This window comes from Pyrenophora tritici-repentis, chromosome 4, assembly GCF_003171515.1.
Source record: "Pyrenophora tritici-repentis strain M4 chromosome 4, whole genome shotgun sequence".
NCBI classification, from domain to species: domain Eukaryota; kingdom Fungi; phylum Ascomycota; class Dothideomycetes; order Pleosporales; family Pleosporaceae; genus Pyrenophora; species Pyrenophora tritici-repentis.
The window spans coordinates 1724715-1744872 of NC_089393.1; the positions used below are offsets into that span (position 1 = coordinate 1724715).

Sequence of the window (20158 nt, forward strand, 5' to 3'; positions counted from 1 at the left end):
CCCAACTCTGTACATGTGTGACTCCTCGCATCACTCTCTTATTTAATTAACTTTGAGAGAGGCCGCGACCATGTCTCTAGACCTCCCACTAGGATTCATGGAGCCCCGGCTTCTCGACACCGTCGCTAGCACCACTTCCCGCATTGTCGACATGCTCACCAGACAACACTCCCCGCCCGTACAGACCAAATCATTCCACTTATCTTGCCTGGATCAAAATGTAGTGCGCGTGTACATACAAACTCTATGCATTTTCCCTGTAAGTCACCTTGGAGTAGGTGCAGCCAGCACAGTAGGCTGACTGTGGTGACAGTTTCCCGATCAAAACAATGCCGAGGCTGCTATACAGGCTCTGGGCGCTGGACTTCGCCTGACTCTAAAGAAATTCCCATTTCTCGCTGGTACTCTAACTTTGGCGGATCGTGAAGCTGGGAAGCTTGCTCTGGAATATCCAAGCGAGGTGTCAGACAAGGACCTGAACTCCATCTTCCGTTCCAAACAAATTCACTACCACGATACCGATTTTCCGCACACGTATGAACAGCTCAGAAGAGATGGCATGCCGCCGAGCGCGTTCAAGAGTGCTATGTTTGTTCCTGAAGATCTTGCCAACTATCCGGGCGTCCCGGCGGATGGTGAGGGCAAAATAGACTTCAACAAAAGCGATGCACCAGCAATGCGAAGTCAAGCTTTCTTCATACCTGGCGGACTTGTGCTCTCAATGTACATGCATCATTCTGTCTTCGACTTCTCCGGCGTCACGCTTTTCTGGCAAGCATTCTCTGCAAACGTGTCCAGTATCTCCGGACAGCGCTCCGAACCGCAAAGAGCCACCGGTAATTTTCCTCCCTTACATTGCCAAACAGGACTAATCGTAGCAGATACGTCAAGTACAGCCGATAGGCAGTCTTTGTTGCGACAAGCCGTTGACGACGAAATTCCTCAGCTTCGCAGTGTTGTCAGCGCCGACTGTTATTGCGACGGGCCACCAGATTACCTCAAAACATTGCCCTCAAGTACGAAATGTACGCAGAGACTCATCGTTGTTCCGGCGGCTCAGGTGCGCGAGTACAGAGAACTTCTGCGGTCATATTTCCCCAAAGACAACGCGCCGACCATTTGCAACGTGCTTGCTGCCCTTGTCTGGACGCACGTTACTCGTGCCAGAGCAGCGCGATTGCTCAAGTACGGGCTGACGGAGACTAACCTGGGTATTGCAACCGATCTGCGAAGGCGGCAAAACCCTCCCGTTCCCGCGGATTACATGGGTAACATGGCGTTATTCTCGCGCGGCACATTGAACATCTCAGATCTCATAGCAGAGGACCGGTACGTTGCTCCTTGCCACCTTTCATTCAATGTCGCACTGCAGGATGATTTCGATCTTGTACACCAGATATTGAGCGGTGTCATTGAAGTTGAGCAAGTCAGCTGACATGCCCCTAGCGTAACGACATCCACGATTGTCCGTGTCATCAACGAGATCAAAAGCACTATTTCCGGCGTTGACGACGACTGGGTGTCACGTCACCTTAGCTACTTCAAGTCGATCGATTATATTACCGACACAGAAATTGCACTAGGCATAACGTTTGGATCCGACATGTACATTTCTTCCTGGATCAACTTTGGTGCGGACCTCAGCTGGGGTATACCGGGGACCGACTTGGGCAAGCACTCCCTCGCTGGACGAGCGGAGTTTATTAGACGATCGTATGGTCCGGGTGACGGCGGCATGATCTTCCTCCCGCGACGCAGACAACCTACGAACGGAACGGAAGCGCCCTTTGAAATTCTGGTACGGCTCGCCGAGGAAGACATGACGCGTGTGTTGGACGAAGAGGGCGGGTTGAGCAGTTGGGCCGAGGCGGTAATCGAGTGAACAGAAATGACTGTCATCTACCGGCATGTTGATATCTGGTCTTGGGTCAAGACTTGGTGCGCCGGTACACCACGCTACTGATGACGAATTCTGGTATGTTGTCTCCAAGTAGTATTTGGCATTGAGCATTGGGCATGAGCGTTGGTGTTTTTCACGGTTTATGACTTGGGTTGGACATTTGATATCCTGTACGAATAGCTTGCATTCCTTTTCCGGCTGGGGTCTCCTTGTGTGCATTACATTGCATTGGGCGGTATCTGGCATTTAAAAGCGCATGTGTCTTGGGCAGACGCATTCTCATAGTTATCTTATTTGATCGTTCTTGCTTTGCCATGTTGCGGCACCTGGTAGATCCTTCATCTTCCATGGTCGACGTCCTTTGCTTTACACGTCCACTGATCATTAGCGCCCAACCTCACACACTGAATCATGAAGCTCGCAACGATCGGTCACTAGTCATGATAATCAGGTCATGATAATATCCACCGAGATGCCCCCGCAGCGCGGCTCCACTTGCCTTGCCGGCAACGCCCCGCACCATTACGCGCATCAACACCCCCGCTGGACCTGCATTCATCGTGTACTGCGTGAGTACCTAGGTAAGAAAATGATTTGCATCTCCGCACTATCGGCGGTGATCTTCAGCTGTGTCGGTCACGATACACGTGTCCGAGTCTGTCTACCTAGGTACAGAAGACGAGCACCTTTCCCCCAAGAGATACATATCCACCACCTTGCTGTAGCCTGCAGGCGCATTGGGCATTTAGTACGGCGGAGAAGCGCCCAATTACAGCATGGTAGACTTCACCGATGAGAGCTCAGCCCGAGACGGCTTTCACGAGGGCCAGGAGAAGGTGTTCCGAGTCCCGGTCAAGAAAAAAAGTTTGAAAAAGATCAGCAGCTGAACCCATCGCATCCACAGCGGTATTATCTGGGCTTAGCGAAAGCAAAAGCTATTCAAAGGCTAGTTAGACGAGAGCTGAGATCACTGCCGAGCTCCTGGACGATAGGATGGGCCAATCTTGTCTGCATAGGGAAAGGTGAGCCCGTCCTCAAGTGGTCACAGAAGGGCATGTCGTGCATATCTGTGCTACCAGGGTACTTAGGTACGCAGAGAGCCGACAAGCGCCACATAGGGTTTGAAAAACAGCAAAAAGTATTGGAACATATGCACAGAACCGAATTGGGCTATGGAACTAACGTAGGGTTCTGTACTCACTGCGAATCGGGATTCGACTCAGAAGGAGTTTGGAATCCGTAGCCCGACGACGGCATCTCATACCACACGCGTCCTCATACCGGCCCTGAAATCTGAAACCGTCTCTCTGCATATTTTAGTGATACAGTTACTTTTAGCGAAGCCGACCACACAGGTCGATCATGGAGAAGTTTCGGCCCGCATATTCCATGTGATTGTCTACGTATACCACCTACGGCCCGCAAACATTCATGCTGCAGATCCGGGATGAGAAGATGCATGAACCACTGCCCGGCATTGCACTGGATAACATCGGCCCGGCGGGGTATGCAATTCACCTACATGCTCTAGGTTCATCCCATCAGTGTGCAACTCAATGTCCCAATCACTGAAGTCTTGCTCGAAACAAAACGACACCTACATGCTTTGCGACCACTCTAGCGCGGTCCGATCGGCTATGTTCAAACGGCACGTATCATATACGCCGAGGTGTCTGACGAGACCGGCACTCTTCGGAAGACTGGGTATCAACCGTCGTATACGGAAGTTTGACGTTTGTTTGCGGGGAAATCATGATGCAGGTGAGATTAGTGCCTGGGCGAGTAGTCATTGCGCAGTGTAATATTGCGCAATACGGCGGCAATTTGTAACGCCACCAATATTTCAGCAGGCGAGATGAAACTTCTCGCCTAGGTATTACACCGTTTGCTACTACCTTCGCGTTGCACTGCACATGCGACTACATTTGTCTGTTTTATCACAGATGACAAGAGTTTATCAACGAAGGTGGCCTTGTCCGTGGACTAGATTGTGTGTACAATGCTTATTGCTGACAGCATCGAAACCTGTAGGCGTGCCATACGTGGATAGGTTTGGTGATGAGATTAGGCTCGTCGAGTTGAACATCGACTACCTCTCCAATCGGCCGAGAGGGACAATTAGATGATTACACAGCAATTCACCGCAAACCTCAACGATCAATCAGCTTCACCTCCAACTCTTCCTGTTGTGTATAGCATTCTTCCAGCCTTACGCGGTATATGTGCTGGACCAACACGCATGCTGGCTCCCCATAATGGCCGTCGTATTGCCCGAGACGCAATATGTCTACAAGATATCATACTAGACCTGATGGCGGAACTAAGGCCAATACCGTGTACCGTATAGCTTGGGATGCATGGTCAATGCCGGACTAGCTACTGAACAGTGCGCTCGGCAAGCTAGATGGTAAAGTTTATAAAAGGTTGCTTTCGATGTAGCTCATCGGCGAAAACCGTTCAACGATGTAACGTTCAAACCTGATTGGAAGGGTGATGCGATTGTTTGGGTAGCGGAGATGGAGGAAGCCAAGAGCTAGCGAAACGCTAATGGTGAGGCCTAACGGATGTCATCTGCTACAGGGCCTAGCGAGCGGAAACCTGTCAAGTGTCAACACTGACGAAAGCCGAAACTTGGGGTAGCGTGAAACCGAATTGACTAATTATGGTTGATGCCCCTCATACTTCCCTTTGATCCGGTAGAATCGCGGAAGCCGATGTGGCGGATTGCCTAGAAACGTCATCGTGCTACTTATCTATTTAGAGGGCCATGTACCCCACAGTTCAGAGTTTGCGTCAACCTCAGGCCTCGACCCTCATCGTATCAATGAAGCTAGCTACCCGTTGAGCGCAGAAGGGCCGATTGACTGATTGTGCGGATACCTGAATGATGACGGTCACGGTTTCAAGACGCCATTTATGTCAGGGCGAGTGTGACTAACGCACGTTATCTCATCCACCAGAAGCTTTTGCAGCTTTTACGATCGGTTGTGCCCGTAATTGCGGAGAAGGTTCGGCGAGGAGCAGTCAGGCGGCAAGGGAGTGCCGAGGTACAGTAGGTTACTAGAAGGCCCTGGAAACGGGCTGACGAGGAAGCACAGAGTAGATCGGCGCTCACGGACGCCGGGCGCTTCGAAACTTATTTGTAGCTTGAAACATTTGTGTGGTGTTGCAGTTTGGTATCATCGGAAAACAGATGCCGTTGTGTGCCAAGGCCAACCATCAGGGCTAGCGCTTCGAGGCAACCCATCTCTATGCAGGACCGTTGAATCCCGAGCACCGGGCCTCCCCATGCTACCTCGATCTCCGCCAAAGAGCGTATATGGACTACCATCCGCCAGTAATCGGACGCTTCAATCCAAGATTGTCAAAGCGGACCCACGTTTCAGCCTGATTGCCCACGTGAGATTGCGCTACGCCGCGGGCGCGCACGACAGCAACCAAAAGCGGAGGTTTAGCTTGGAAGTTTGTATTTTCTTGGTCCGCTACGATTTAATCAGCGCGCCTGCCTGCGCTAGTCGATGCCTCGCAGCGACCCTGAGCTTCTGCAGCGCATGAACAAGCGCTGTATCTTCGACCCTTTGTCCACCAATGTCCTATCGCGGAAGGCCCAGTAAGGGTTGTGAGGCTTGTCGAGCCCGTAAAGTCAAGGTCAGTAATTCAATCCATTGACCCTATCATGACTTGGATTTCAACAACACCAATCCTCATGGTTCTCAGTCACAGCTATGGCGGCCATGCTGATGTCATTGTAGTGCGACGAGGCTAAACCATCATGTACGCGATGCAGCAAGGCAGGCCACGAATGCAAATATCGCGATCAAGCCGACATTCTATTCCGGAACCAGACAGCTTCTGCTGCTCAAAGAGCAGAGGAATCATGGCGGAAGAGATCAAAGTCGCACCAGCGTGCACCCGCCAGCGAGAAAACCACCATCGTTGCCAAGACACCACCAAGCAACGGATCTACTCCTCCTGCTCTGACAGATGACCAACGCTCGTCCAGTGGCAGTGCACACTCGCCCAGTGGATCCACTGACGACCAGGCTCAAGAGGCAGCAACCTCAATCACATCAATCATTGATTTGAGCAAGATGACCATCACTCCCGCATTGAATCCAGACTTCCGCCGCAAAGCTTTTGAAAGATTTGTGTACGATTTTGTCCTACCGGATTCCCCGGACAGGGACCCGAATCAGCCCACCGATGCCTTGTGGATGTTTATGCCATTGCTTTATGAGAACGCGCCCCAGGACTCTTTGATAGCCACAACAGTCGATGCTGTTTCATATGTCAATTATGCAAACAGGTGTCATGACTCCCATGCAGCCATATTGGCTGAAGAGTGTCTTGGCAAGGCTATTCCCATGTTGACAAAGTTGATTGCGGACAAAAAGCAGGCAGCCTCAGACGAGACACTGTGCTCTGTATATCTAATGGGAGTCTACGAGGTATATCAAACCCATACTCAAAGTTGCATCCTCCTGACTTGACCACTAGAACTTCACTAACGTGCAACGGAAAGGCACTTTCATCGCTCATCAGAATGGTGCAAATGCCCTACTCCAGCTTCGATCGGTCGAGCAGTATCAGTCCCACCCCATATCAGCCAAAATTTACGAAGTAGCATATGGACAGATGGTAATTACATTCCATTTACGCATCTTGTACACTCTGGATTGACCTTTTCCCAATAGTTGCTAGGAAACCTGCAATCTGCAAAGCGGCCACCAATACCTAAAAGAGACGTTGCAAAAGTGGACTCATACCTCCCAAGTCTCTACAACAACTCCAATGTCTTCGTCATGAGCCTTATTTGGAAAGAGGCAATGGTACATGCTAAATGGCACGAAGTCAAACAAAGCCCCAATCCGCCTACTAGCCGTCTAGCATTGTATGAACTCATGCAGAATGCCCTTCAGCTAGATATTGCATTCCAGGGATGGGAATCTTCCATCACACCAGCGTGGAGATACGAAATGTTGCCCAACACACCCGAGGTTCGGCGTACCTACAGCAAGAAATGGCAGGAGCTATTTCTAGGTTGCCGAGGCGCGCCACCGGAAGTTCACTCATATCCCACCATGAAGAGATGTTGGATCTGGGGTTTCTATCGCACAAGCCGGATTTTTCTTCTCCGCGATACGCTTGAGATACTCAATTGGATGTTGAGATTCCCAGAGCCAAGTGTACCGTTTGTTCCAATGGGCCCTCCACCTACAGCTCAAGGGCAGTCCATATCGGCGGGGCTGAGTGACAGAAATCTATGTTTACTTCACTCTGTTACTACAACCCATTTGGTTGATGTCATCGAGAAGAATTGTTCTGCCATGATTGGCAGCTTCACCGTTCCAATTCACCTCAAGTCCTTTGACGATCTCTGCGGTATGCGAGGCTATATATCCCTGTGGCCGCTAGGTGTCATGGATTCTGTGCTCAGCTCTGGTCTGGTACCTGATAGTAACGCAGCCAGCAGTCCGCCAGCGAGCAGCTATACTTCAACATCCTCGCCAGCTTACTCCCACTCCCCCCAGACACTACATCAAATGTCCCCAGGGAGTTCCGACGGGCGTAGTTCGGGTACACAAGCAGCAAACCACGACTCATATGCTACAGCACCACAGTTCACGGAGCTCGCCAGCATCATTCCGAAGTCTGAAGGTGATCAAACCTCCAGCGCGGGTAGCAGTCCATCGAACAGCACACCCGTATACGACCATACTGCAAAGAAAGGCCACATCTTTGACTCCAACCCTGCACATCCTTGGGATCATCCATTCAATCTTCCTTTATTTGAAATGGGAATCGCCGAACCAAGACAGCTCGACGTCATGGGCATACGGGAGTGGATCAATCGTTTGCTTTACTACATTGCATCTGATCTCGGTGTTAAGAAGGCCCTCTATGTACCGCTTACAGAGGGTTACATGTCTACTGTTAAGCCAGCTGTTGATCATATCCTAGGTCGCTGATGATGAAAAGAGTGTGTTCAACATTGCACGGCGCAAAGGAGCATAAGAAAGGCGTACTTTTGTTCTTGCATCTCAAGGGGAGGTCATATTTTTTTTAACAATCTAGCAACACTTGTTATATATCAGCAGTGGTATCTGCAGTCTAGGTGGCGGATTTACGAGTGATGGCCCGCATCGTTGGAGTCTAACTTATAGTATGCGAACTAGTTGACAGTGTTCAAAAACAATTTCCACTGTAGCGGTGAGCATTTCCAAGCAGTTGAAGCGTCGAATCCCGATCTGAGCCCTTTGGAGCGACGTGATGCCAAGAAACCAGGGTCCCAAGGCTTTGTATTACCGGAGCTCTCACTTACTCTTATATGAATCACTTCACCCCACCACTTCGTAACTCGACTTTTCCGCTGTCACTACCTACTCTCAACTCGCTATTAGAACACATAACCTTCCGGACAACCAGCCGAGCCTCTGCAGCCCTAAGATACTTGCATCATGGCCGAGAAGACCGACTTGCAGCGGGTCTTGCCCACGGGTAACAGTCGCTATCATCTCATGTTCGTAGCATGTCAGATCGTGATTAGATTAATGTTGACAACTATCTAGCACTGAAGTCAACATGAAAAACTCGCCGCTTCTCTGTCTCCCAGCGGAGCTGCCCACTATGATATACGAATATGCACTGGAGGGCACTATCATCGATGTGAGATATAAACACCATGCACCGCTCATTCTCAGTTGCCGCCAAATCCAACACGAGGCACCACCACTCGAGTTCTCTCGTGTAACTTTCTTCTACTTCGACATAATCAGTCTACTCGACCCTCGCGTGGCGCCCGGCCAGGATACGCGCAACATGATTACGTCAATCTCTGTCACCTTTAGTATCATGCATTATCTGGTCTCAGGCTCTCGCCGACCACATGGATCGCACGAGTACGACAAATACTGACTAAAAAAGGAGCACCACGATCGCTCGTACATGATCAACCTTCCGAATCTTAGGGAATTGCATGTTCGGAAATCAATAACTGAACATCTCCCTAGGGATGTGGTTGAGATGTTGTAGCGGAACTGTGGTTGCAAGGACTCTGTCATTACTTTCGAAAATATCTGAGCGGGATAGGGAAAAATACTGCAACTTGCACGGTTAATGATGTGATGGATTTCATACAGATCCAATCCTCCGGTGGAAAGAAATGCAGCCTGGTCTATAAAAAGGGGTTTTCATTACTTGATGGGTTTGTGAGGAGTAGATAGTTCACTCTGGCCTTCGCGTTAGACCATGAGGAGCTGAAATCAAACACAAACATGGTCCCATAATTTCTACGTCATACCATTAAAATATCGCGCTTGCAAGTGGCGCTAAGCCCTCGTCTGTTTGTACTGGCCTCGAATGCACGCTAGTGGTGTTTACTTGCTAGCCAAACTCTTACCCACCACGTTCGCTCTCTCTTTCATCACCGTCACACACACACATTCTCTCTCTCGCTGCACTCTTCGACAAAGCGATGGAGTGCACCCAGGCTGCAACCGCCGTTAGCAACAAGATGCGCGAAACAGACCGCATGTGAGTAGCTCAGCAAATACCTTACAAGACTGATAGCAATACTAACGACCTCCAGAATGCGAGAGAACCAAGTCAATTCGCCGCTCCTACGACTTCCAGCGGAGCTGCGAGAGGAAATATTCAAGTACGCTCTGACCGACGGAAAACTTGTCATCGGAACTCAATCCATGCCTGTTCCCAAAAGTCACAGTCCCCATGGCGTACGCGCTCTCCTATACACGTGCCGTCAAATTCTCCAAGATGCTGCCCCCTTGGTCTTTCCCTGCTGTGTCATCCAGAGGTATCGTATGAACGTCTTCGACCTAACTGCAAGGCATGAGAACATGTTTATACGTGGACGTATTGAGAACTTCAGAATTCCGCGTGGACACCTGATCAGGCTAGAGTATATGAGACGCATGAAGGTGGAAGCTGGCAGAGTATCAAACAACATGGGCTGGATGTCGCTGAAGCGTCTATTTCTTGAGAGGGGCACAAAGTGGACGATTGAGGAGGCAGAGGTGAAGTTTCGCTGGTACTTTGGCAGGGAGAACCTTGAGATCCTGTGGGTGGATGAGGATTAAGAGGAGAATCTATAGGGGATCAGGCGCTTCTTCAAAGTTTCCGTCTTTATGTGTAGGCTACAACTACGACATCAAGACCAGTAGCTTCGCTGAAAGCAGATATGGCAGATGATTGCAAAAAGTAGCAGTATTGCGAATGCGACAAGGCCCCTCGCAGAGGGGGTTTATGATGGCCAGAGGGGGATATCATGGTGCTCAATGCAAATAGGAATAACGCCCTGCTCATATATTCTACCCATAACTTTGATCGGTATCACATGTATGTTAGATGACTTCGTCCCTGGATGAAGTGGTAGTAGTAGTTTATGGCACGGACATCGGAGATAACCAAAAGCACGCTAGCGATTGACTACCCCCGCTTCCACACTGCTTACATAACGCACTTGCCCCAATTCCTCATCCTCACCCAACAAGTAAACTTTCGAGCAGCCAGCGCCAACAAACAACGACCACATCCGCATTCGCACTAGCGCTTCCTTTACAGTTAACAGCTGTATCCGATCCAGTCCAGCTGTCAGTTCACTTTGCCCGGGTGTTCATCATCAACTTCCCCCGCCTGAGTGTGTGTCTAAACGGAAGCATTAGCGGCGATTGAGCAATTGAAGGAGCTAGGGATCAGTGAAAGAAGTAAAAAATAAAGGTAAAGAAAGAGAAGAAGGCAAAGATGGATATCCGTGTTCTTCGCCCGGAAGATATTCCGCATGTGCAGCTTGCGAATATTACGAATTTGCCTGAGAACTACTTTTGCAAGTACTATCTGTATCATGCGATGAGTTGGCCGCAGTTGAGCTATGTGGCTATTGATGTAAGTTCTTTCTTTTTGCGGGGCAGGAAAAAAGAGTGGGATTGGGATACAAATGGTGGGAATTGAAGAGATGCAATTGTTGTGCTGTATGAAGAATGAGATGAAGAGAAAGAGAAGGGATATACACACACAATCTCTGTAACAATGCCTCTATCAAAGATATCTTTCTTCAAGAACCTTGCTAAAAACACCCCACAGGTCTCTCGCCCCCCGAAAACACCCTACGACCCGCCCAAAATCGTAGGCTACGTACTCGCCAAAATGGAAGAAGAGCCCACCGACGGCGTTCAACACGGCCACATCACCTCGCTCTCGGTAATGCGCACGCACCGCCGTCTCGGACTAGCCGAGAAGCTCATGAGACAGTCACGTAAGCCACGCTCCTCTCAACAATACATACTCAAATCTCATTAACAAATTAACAGAACGCGCAATGGCAGAAACATTCAACGCACACTACGTCTCCCTCCACGTCCGTGTCTCCAACCAAGCAGCCCTCCACCTCTACCGCAACACGCTCGGCTTCACCGTCGACAAGGTAGAAGCAAAGTACTATGCCGACGGCGAAGACGCATACTCTATGCGCATCGAGCTAGCCGACTTGAAGGATCAGTTGAAGGAGGAAGAGGAGGAGATTTTCGGGGCTTCCGAGGGCGTGGATGAGGGCGAGGCGGTGGGTAGTGAGGGCGCGAAGAAGCAGAAGGTCAAGGTGGGGAGGGGGAAGGGCGTGGTTGATTTGGTGGAGAAGAATGAGGCGGCTGCTACTGCGTGAGTGTGTGTCGTGTAAGAGTGGGTGTGGCGTGGGAAGGAGCTGGGCGGTTGGTATCATGAGATGACGACCAGTGTTTCCTAGGAAAAGAAAAAGGTTTATCTAGATAGAATGGGATGGCTGGTTGATAGATAAAGAGTGCTGCTTCTCTCTTTTTTCTATCTAATGATCAACGATCAACACTTCGCTAGCCGGACAGACATGTTCTTCTTGTCCAGCCAAGTCATGCTTTCCCTGTTCCCAAAACGCCAATGCTATGTTGTTCCCAAAGCAGAATTACCGCCTATGTACATACATGTATATCTACATATTCGCTGGATATCATTAGAAAAATACAATAATAACAACACCAAAACCATTGGATGCAGATCATAACAATCATCCATCATCCCGATACATTTCAACGCCCATCCAAAGTATATCATCACATCAAGCCGCCCAACACCACTTTCCCCACACCACCAACCTCACTCTTAAGCCCCGCCCGACAACTATCCTCGAACTCCCTGACGACACCAGCGAGGATAATCTTCCTCACCCTCGCATCCGCCTTGTTAAACAAATCGCCGACGACACTGGGTACACCACCACCGGCACTCGCCACACTCTCGGGCGAACTCAGCATAGAAAGGATCCTAGTGTAGCAATCAATCAACACGTCGCAGAGAGTCGCAAACGTGCTGAAGAAATCGGGGTCGAAAGGTAACGACGGGGTTTGAAGATGTGTATAACTCTCATTGGGCAATAAGTCGTCTGTAGGGGGAGAATCCACACCGCCAGTCTCACTGCCCGTGAAACTATTCGTTTGAGTCAGAGGAGGAAAGTCGCCGGTTGCGGAACTGGACCTGCGGCCTTTACTGCCCATGCCCATACCCATGCCCATGTTTGCGCGCTTGAACATTTGGGGGAGGCGGGCGCGAGATAGTGAAGACGGGGTTGAGCCATCGGCCGGGTGGATGGACTGGTATTGTTCGAATTCTAGCAAGAGGGCGTTTAGGGCTTTGAGATAGTCCGAGGGCGAGTTTGCGTTTAGGTCGAGGATGGTGGGGAGGGAGAAGCCGAGGAGGAGGTAGTGGGTTGCGCGGCGGGCTTGGTTGCGCGTGGTGAAGGAGGGGAGGCGCGTGAGGTCTTGTTTGGAGAAGAGGAGCGTGTTAAACCAGTATATGCGGCCTTCGTGACTGGAAAGAGAGTGTAAGTGGTGTGAGGAGGGGGTGGGTAGGAGTAGGGAGACGTACGCTTTTCTCAGGTAATCCAGTGTCGATATCCGCTTGGACGCGAGCTCGTGGATGTGCTGGAAGATGATGTTTGGGCTGGAGCCATTGGGGACAGGTATGGGAGCGGCGGGGGCGAGGGTGCGGTTGGACTGCTGGTTTGCTTGGAGGATTTCCTTTTGCGAGGGAGGGTGCCGGAGCGGCATTGGGACGGCCATTCCAAAGGGAGTCTTGGGCTTGTCGACGGCGCTGAGGGGACTCTTCTCGTAGACGTGGGCGGTGTCGGACTTGACGTTCTCGCTGCTCTTTTGCTTGTTGCGGGCAAAGGTGGAGATGGAGAGGGCTGGGCGTGAGGGATGCGACGAGGCGCCATGAGGCACGGGCGCCTTTTCGGGCGAGTATGTCAGCGCCAGTGTGGCCGAGGGGGTCCTCTTGTGAGAGGACGATGTCTTGGCGGTGCTATCCGATGTGTTTGTGCGAAGCGAGGCGGAACGCGACCTCCGCAGCTGCGAGCCGAGATCGGTGACGGATGAGGCAATGCTATGGCGACTCGCGTGTATGCGGTCACGGTGATGGTGGTGTTGGTGTGTGTGTGGCGTAGCGGGTGTTTTGGCGGGCACGTCGGCGGCGGGCAATTCGGCAGGCGCAGGCGCGTCGTATTGGATGGGGTTGAATTGGGGTGTAGGCGGCAGGGTCAGGGTGGGGGGACGGTTTGTGGCGGTGCGCTGGAGGACAATCGAGGGCGTCTGGCGGTGTGTCTTGCTCTTACCGCCGCCGAAGAACGAGGGGCGTCGTGAAAAGAGGCCTTGCGACTGCGTCGAGACCTGGGTGTGGTCGGCCATGCCTGACGGCTTCCGTAGCCCATGTGCTGGCCGGGCTGGCAAAAAGTGGGGGGCTACCGAGCGATCAGCGGCTGTCTCGGCTCACGGGCCTTTGTGCGCATCGCCGCCAGAAGTTTGGATATGTAGATGCTCAATTGGGTCTGCACGAGATATCGAGGCGGCAGGCGGTTTTGTTTGCGCGCACAGCTGGGGACATGGCCGGTATATAAGACATTCGCAGCGCGCGTAGTAGCACCCGGCCAGTGCCAAAAGCTGGCGCCCACACCACAGACGTGTTTCTGATTCGCGGCCAGGCCTGATACACGCACACCCTATCCCGACGCAGGAACCGCCGGGCTCGCCGCCCCAGTTGCAGCCATAGCTTCACTGCGCGACCACGACCAACTTGGAGGTGCGGCTTTCAGTGCCCCACGCGCATCCCATTCGCTAGCCACGTGCACACGTGCCGACACGTTGCGTTAGGCACGAAGCACATGTGGCAGGTGCGACTTGAGCGCTGAGCTCTAGTCAAATTGGAAGAAGCCTGGAAACAACTTCTCGTACACCATCACCGTCCTGAATCACTCTGGTTGTTGTCGTGCCGCACGATACCCACGTCATAATGCAGCGCAGACAGAGCGCCCGAGTATGACACTTCTCCTACCACGCGCACAGGCAAACAACTGACGAAACAGGGAGAGTGGATTCCTTCGGAAGGCTCCTGGCCCGTCGACCCGCAGCAGGATGTTGAAGTTTCGCCGCAGCGCATTTGGGTCGATGGCTGTTTCGACTTTGCGCATCACGGTATGCCGACACGACCCCGAATGACCAACCACATGTCACTCACTCTCTACTACAGGCCATGCCGGAGCCATGCTGCAAGCCCGCCAGTTGGGCGACGAGCTCTACGTCGGCGTCCACTCGGATGAGTCCATCATGGAGAACAAGGGGCCCACGGTGATGCGCCTGGACGAGCGGTGTGCACCACCTCGGAACGGATTCACAACGCCCAGTGGCTGACAATTGTAGTGTTGCCGCCGTCGAAGCCTGCCGATGGGCCACCAAAGCCGTTCCGCGAGCTCCCTATGTAACCTCGTTGCCCTGGATCACCCACTACGGCTGCCAGTACGTCGTCCACGGCGATGACATCACCTCCGACAGCGACGGCAAGGACTGCTACCGCTATGTCAAGGCCGCCGGCAGGTTCAAGGTGGTGAAGCGCACGCCCGGTATCTCCACAACCGATCTCGTCGGTCGCATGCTACTATGCACAAAGTCGCACTTTATCCCCTCGCTGGAGAAGAGGCTGTCGGGCGACGATGGCCCGGGCGACGAAGCCGAGCGCACAAAGTCTGGCGAGGAAATGCTCCAGCGCATCAAGGACTACGCCACCGACGCCTCGGGCAAGGCCCCTGGTTGCCATGTGTGGTATTGGCACGCCTCCAAGCCCGTCAAGCTGCGGAGGACGACTACCAGCAACACGGTGACATCCCCGACTACGCCCCGCCCTGGCACCACGCGCATCGACTCGACGGCCTCACAGCTCGGACCTGTAAAAGAAGAAAAGGGCAAGTTCCACGAACTGGTCAAGGGCAAGGGCGTCAAGCCAGGCCAGCGAGTCGCATACGTAGACGGAGGCTGGGACCTATTCTCCTCTGGCCACATCGAATTCCTGCGCCACGTCACCCAGGTCGAAGAAGAGAATGCAAAGGATAATGGATGGTACACCGAGGAAGCGCAAAAAGAGCGCATAGAGAAAGCAGGCGAGGACTACGGCCCCGTCTTCCTCATCGCCGGTATCCACGACGATGAAGTCATCAACCACTGGAAAGGTATAAACTACCCCATCATGAACATTTTCGAGCGCGGCCTCTGCGTCCTACAATGCAAGGTAATACAAACACCCCCATGCCCCCCTTCTCTCACAACTAACACCCCACCCAGTACGTCCACGCCGTCATCTTCGGCGCCCCCTTCTCCCTCAGCAAAGCCTTCCTCCACACGCTCCCCTACTCCGAACCCCTCACTATCTACCACGGAAAAACCACCTTCATGCCCCTCGCCTTCGACCCCTACGCCGTGCCCAAGGCCCTAAACATTTACCGCGAGATTGCAAACCACGAGTTCCAAAACGTCAATGCCGCTGAGATTGTTGCCCGCATTATGAAGGGTAGGGCCCTGTACGAAGAGAGGCAGCGCAAGAAGGGCGAGAAGGGCATGACGGAGGAGGTGGAGAAGATTAGGCAGGAGATGGAGAGGGAACAGAAGAGGAAGGAGGTTGAGAGTCAGTTTGGCTTGTAGGGGTTGCGTGGTATTTCGTACCTACACCTTGCGGTTTGATCAAAAGACTTTGGTTAGACCTATTACTTGCAGAGGGGTTTGGCCTAAATCCGTGCTTCCTTGAGATTGTGCACGCCCATACATCTGCATACTTGATTGCAATTGCCAGTATATGTAGTGTGATCCTACACTATTTGAAATCTATCAGACTTCCAAAACATTGCTTTCGAACTGATCTCTCTTCCATTCGAGAATGTACTTCATCGTTGGAAAGAATCCAATGAGATACATAGAGGGACATGGTCCATCGACTGGTCGCCCGAGTAACATGCTCAGATTTCGTGAAAGATGGGTATATCCCGTCGCAGGAATATGGACCAAGATACTATCTGTGCAAGACATGAGACGCATCAAGCATCTCACTCAGGTCATACCGAACCTGATTGGGCCACCGTGGCGTAGCCATAAAGTCAAGAATGGCGGACACACGTGTTAAACCATGCGATTGATGATCATAGAGCTGCAGATGTAAGTGTAGATCGTCCTGCGGATCTCGGCGGGAAGGCGAAGAAAGGGCGAGTTGCGCTGATTTGCGGCGGTGCTGTGAGCTTGTTAGCTAGAGCACAAAGTGAGAACATAGAACTACGGCTATAGCTGAATGAAGAGATATTTCTGGGCGACTTACATCTCGTCAGTATCGCTGCTCGCCATCTTGTTCTTTGACTGAAGCTCAGAATCCGCCATGTGTCGCGAGTGTGGGTGTGGAGTGAGGAAAGAAAGAGCATCGGTTTGCTTGGATATATGGTGGGGTACAGCCTATATGAATGTGACGTAATTGGGACATTTGCCCTAGAAGTGACAGGCGCGATGCGACGAGTATTGAGGCGTCCGTGCGCAATGTGTGAGGGTAGGTAGGTGTATATGACTTCATTTTGGCTTGACGAGTTTGATATGCATTGCTTGACAAACTCTTGGGATAATTTCATTGGTATTTATTACTACTGCTAGCTTTCCTGTGACTAATGCTCTTCAGGACTGATGGTTACTGTTTTTAATAGCAGACGTAGGTATGCGCCTCTTCCTACTGAACGTTGTCTGCTTCTTTACCACAGAATAGAAACATATAGTCTTTGAATTCGAACTTCTCACGCTCAATACGCAAGTCTTTCCCATGCAGTTTTCGCAACTTTCGTGTAACTAAAAGTCCTGGTTTGTCGTCCCCCCCACGCCATGATATGAGGCGGATGCACTTGAGTTCGCACAGGAAAGCAGAAGAGTCTTTTAGCAATTGAGATTCGGTAATCACAATGGATGTGATACGATGATGCACACATGGAAGTGTCTCTGCTGACAGTCCTAGGCCTACCAAGTCGAAGGCCGCGTGGCTGTAGAGGGTCCCTGACGCTTCGTGGCGCATCTGCTTGCATGTAGAGATGATGGCCAGTGGCTTGCGTTCAGAGACTGGCGTTTTATGTCGATATGGTTGAAAGCTCATGATGTTGGTAGAGCGGATGATTGTGTCGATGCAGGCGTACTCGTAAATCTTGTTGCGCAGCTCGGCAGGAAGGCGGAGGAGAGGGGAGGTGAGTTGGTTAGATTCCGTGCTAGAAAATGTTAGCGGCCATCCTGATTTTCTGCTAAATTACTCTTACATTGCTATGCTCTCTGCGGAGGTAAGCTGGCGTGGTTCTTCCTCCAATAAAGACAGAGCCATGATGCAGATAGCGTGATGGTTGAGGTAGTGAAGTGGTTGAAACAGCTGCAGTGGAGAAAGGTGTGGTGCGACAAGGAAACAGTGGAAACAATAATGCAAAAGGTGCATTGATATATAAGTGAAGCTAAGGTCTAACCTTGATAGCGCCTAGCTCAGTCCAAGTACGCCACGTGACGGCCGAGTCCCTTCACCATCGCTCGACCCCCTCTGCTCACTCCTTGTACCAGGAGACTGAGCGGCACCTGGGCTCTTTCATAGAAAGTGATCACCAGGTCAGGCTTGCCAAAAACCCACGCGCAACACCTCTGTAGTTGCGGCCTTCTTGTCGGCGAGGCTGCTGATATGCCAGTGATGGTAAACATGGATCTTTTGCAACGTCACAAAGCCCTCTGCATACAACAGATTATCCTGAGCCCCTCTGTTGAACGGCTGCCCATGAAACATCTCCCCAGACTGCGCATTAGCCCGAGCTTCCGCAGCTTGTTTGCAAGCCAGTGTTATCTTCCAGGCAGTTACCGTACAGCATATATGCTTCACCGCTGCATTATCAAGCTCAATGGACGTGATGAGCGCCTTGTGCCAGGACCAGATCCCACACCCAATCTTGACAATATCGCCCACGTTCTTGCCACCCGCATGTCCAAAACCTTGGTTGCTCTCGACGATCTTGCAATAAATAGTGAAAGTACATGTCGAGTAGAAGATAGTCTTCGCCTCATAGCGAATCTGACGACAGATTTGGAGCAGATAGATCAAGTTGTAGGGAACGCGCGGAAGGCTGATCGGATTGTAGACATGAACCACCTCGTTGGCGCATGCAAGGTCGTAGATACGCTTCCGAAGTTCTGCTGGGAGACGGAGAAAAGGGGATTGTAGCTGGTTCTCTTGGGTAATCATATCGCACTCTTGGGCCAAGCTTGCGAGAGCGTCTGCCATGTTGTAGATTTCGAGATGGGTTGCAGACTTCGAGTTAAGTTGTAAAGGTTGAGTTCATACTGGGTGTAACGGGCTGAGCCCTAAGTCACATGACTAGGCTGCGAGCCTAGTCGCTTCCCCGGCAACGAGAGGGCCGTGCGCCAACCCAAACAAAGCGGGCTCGCCGCTCGCGTCTTACCTTCTTTCTTCATCTTGACTGTAAATAGCATCTGGACTAGGTAGCTGGAATACAGTCCCTACAGACCGTTCACATACAGTCAAGATCAAGAAGAACACGCAGAACACGCAGAACACGCAGAACACGCAGAACACGCAGAACACGCAGAACACGCAGAACACGCAGAACACGCAGAACACGCAGAACACGCAGAACACGCAGAACACGCAGCAACCAAGGCACCGTTATAATGAGCTCCCCGGGGATACTAACATGACGACGAACGATTCGAACCAGCTGTTACAGTCGCTACTACAGAGACTTGAAGACATGAGCACTAGGATGGAGAGGCTGGAAGCATCATCGCACGAGCCACCTCAAACGCCTGGTCACAATACAGACGCCACCACTGATCCGACGCCAACCTCCGAGACTTCGAACACATCTGTGCCTATAATCCCAAAGCCGCGGCACAGCTTACCCCACCCGCCTACGTTTGGTGGAAACAAATCACAATGGCGAGGATGGAAGCTAGAGATGGAGGGCAAGATCGAAGAAGACGCGCAAGCTATTGGAAGCCTAAAAGCTCAGCTACGCTACGTCTACATGCGTCTTGATGGGGCAGCGAAAACCAACGTTACAACATACTACGAGATACAAGTTAAAGAAGAATCGCCAAACCCTTTCAAGCTGCTTGACCGCCTTGAACTCCTCTACGGCGAACGAAATCGGAAGGAGAAAGCCATTCAGAACCTCTACTCTATACGCCAGAAGGACGACGAGACGTTTATTTCCTTCTATCCACGGTTTGAGAAAGAGATGGCCAACGCTGACGCAGAAAGCTGGCCTGAGCATACGAAGATATCCTACTTACGAAATGCATTAAGTGGTAGGATAAAGGATAGGCTTGTTGGTACATCAGGGACAGAAACAAGCACATACGCAAGGTTCGCTCAGAAGTGTGTAGATCTTAGCAACGACATGGAGTTGTTCGGCCAATGGACGAAAACAACCCGTCGTTACGGTAGCCGAACTGCTGAAAATGCACCAACCTATGAACCACCAGCAAAATCGAATAATGCCACTCTCACAGCAGCTTCCCCTGAAGACATGATGGAATGGGAACCTACGCAGCCTACAACTACCCAAGTGAACGCTGTCGGCCTCCGCGGCAAGACCAACATGAATGGATATCCATCTAGGCGTCCTGAGGACCGAGAACTTATTGGAAAACGAGCAAAATGGGTCAACCAAGAGGAAATCGATGCTCGACGCCAGGAACGACGCTGTCTTCGATGCGGCCGCAACAATTGCCGAATAGCTACATGCCCGTTGGCAGCCGCTCTACGACCAACTCACGTTAGCGTCAAGACAGCAAAGAGTACTGTGGTCACCAAGGCAGCTGTAGAGGAGGAAGATCCAGAAGACTCCGAAGCAGAGCAATAGGAACACGCGGCAGCTCAGAAAGA

General features: G+C 51.6%; 12 protein-coding genes across 12 annotated transcripts; 8 read left to right on the top strand and 4 right to left on the bottom strand.

Annotated features, from left to right (window-relative positions):
• Window positions 1–70: 70 nt before the first annotated feature.
• Window positions 71–1882, top strand: PtrM4_094450 (Transferase domain containing protein; the record flags this gene model as incomplete). Its single annotated transcript, XM_066107090.1, has 4 exons — window positions 71–259; window positions 314–836; window positions 882–1329; window positions 1447–1882. The coding sequence occupies 4 exons, from the start codon at window positions 71–73 to the stop codon at window positions 1880–1882; spliced, it is 1596 nt and encodes a 531-aa protein (XP_065962758.1).
• A 3606-nt stretch (window positions 1883–5488) lies between these two features.
• Window positions 5489–6390, top strand: PtrM4_094460 (uncharacterized protein; the record flags this gene model as incomplete). Its single annotated transcript, XM_001934158.2, has 2 exons — window positions 5489–5548; window positions 5653–6390. 2 exons carry the CDS (start codon window positions 5489–5491, stop codon window positions 6388–6390), a joined length of 798 nt encoding a protein of 265 aa, XP_001934193.2.
• A 312-nt stretch (window positions 6391–6702) lies between these two features.
• PtrM4_094470 (uncharacterized protein) lies at window positions 6703–7869 on the top strand (the record flags this gene model as incomplete). The annotated part of the gene is made up of 1 exon (XM_066107091.1): window positions 6703–7869. One exon carries the CDS (start codon window positions 6703–6705, stop codon window positions 7867–7869), a length of 1167 nt encoding a protein of 388 aa, XP_065962759.1.
• A 489-nt stretch (window positions 7870–8358) lies between these two features.
• PtrM4_094480 (uncharacterized protein) lies at window positions 8359–8815 on the top strand (the record flags this gene model as incomplete). The annotated part of the gene is made up of 2 exons (XM_001934157.1): window positions 8359–8420; window positions 8470–8815. The coding sequence occupies 2 exons, from the start codon at window positions 8359–8361 to the stop codon at window positions 8813–8815; spliced, it is 408 nt and encodes a 135-aa protein (XP_001934192.1).
• Window positions 8816–9374: 559 nt separating this feature from the next.
• Window positions 9375–9996, top strand: PtrM4_094490 (uncharacterized protein; the record flags this gene model as incomplete). Its single annotated transcript, XM_001934156.2, has 2 exons — window positions 9375–9433; window positions 9489–9996. 2 exons carry the CDS (start codon window positions 9375–9377, stop codon window positions 9994–9996), a joined length of 567 nt encoding a protein of 188 aa, XP_001934191.1.
• Window positions 9997–10945: 949 nt separating this feature from the next.
• On the top strand, window positions 10946–11573 carry PtrM4_094500 (uncharacterized protein; the record flags this gene model as incomplete). The annotated part of the gene is made up of 2 exons (XM_001934155.2): window positions 10946–11171; window positions 11227–11573. The coding sequence occupies 2 exons, from the start codon at window positions 10946–10948 to the stop codon at window positions 11571–11573; spliced, it is 573 nt and encodes a 190-aa protein (XP_001934190.2).
• Window positions 11574–11994: 421 nt separating this feature from the next.
• On the bottom strand, window positions 11995–13623 carry PtrM4_094510 (Atrophin-1 multi-domain protein; the record flags this gene model as incomplete). Its single annotated transcript, XM_001934154.1, has 2 exons — window positions 11995–12748; window positions 12806–13623. 2 exons carry the CDS (start codon window positions 13621–13623, stop codon window positions 11995–11997), a joined length of 1572 nt encoding a protein of 523 aa, XP_001934189.1.
• An 852-nt stretch (window positions 13624–14475) lies between these two features.
• Window positions 14476–15903, top strand: PtrM4_094520 (TagD, Cytidylyltransferase; the record flags this gene model as incomplete). Its single annotated transcript, XM_001934153.2, has 3 exons — window positions 14476–14579; window positions 14632–15493; window positions 15547–15903. The coding sequence occupies 3 exons, from the start codon at window positions 14476–14478 to the stop codon at window positions 15901–15903; spliced, it is 1323 nt and encodes a 440-aa protein (XP_001934188.2).
• A 471-nt stretch (window positions 15904–16374) lies between these two features.
• Window positions 16375–16626, bottom strand: PtrM4_094530 (uncharacterized protein; the record flags this gene model as incomplete). The annotated part of the gene is made up of 2 exons (XM_001934152.1): window positions 16375–16483; window positions 16568–16626. 2 exons carry the CDS (start codon window positions 16624–16626, stop codon window positions 16375–16377), a joined length of 168 nt encoding a protein of 55 aa, XP_001934187.1.
• A 337-nt stretch (window positions 16627–16963) lies between these two features.
• Window positions 16964–17596, bottom strand: PtrM4_094540 (uncharacterized protein; the record flags this gene model as incomplete). The annotated part of the gene is made up of 2 exons (XM_001934151.1): window positions 16964–17486; window positions 17535–17596. 2 exons carry the CDS (start codon window positions 17594–17596, stop codon window positions 16964–16966), a joined length of 585 nt encoding a protein of 194 aa, XP_001934186.1.
• Window positions 17597–17869: 273 nt separating this feature from the next.
• PtrM4_094550 (uncharacterized protein) lies at window positions 17870–18532 on the bottom strand (the record flags this gene model as incomplete). Its single annotated transcript, XM_001934150.1, has 1 exon — window positions 17870–18532. One exon carries the CDS (start codon window positions 18530–18532, stop codon window positions 17870–17872), a length of 663 nt encoding a protein of 220 aa, XP_001934185.1.
• A 430-nt stretch (window positions 18533–18962) lies between these two features.
• On the top strand, window positions 18963–20135 carry PtrM4_094560 (Retrotrans-gag domain containing protein; the record flags this gene model as incomplete). The annotated part of the gene is made up of 1 exon (XM_066107092.1): window positions 18963–20135. One exon carries the CDS (start codon window positions 18963–18965, stop codon window positions 20133–20135), a length of 1173 nt encoding a protein of 390 aa, XP_065962760.1.
• Between the last annotated feature and the right edge of the window lie 23 nt (window positions 20136–20158).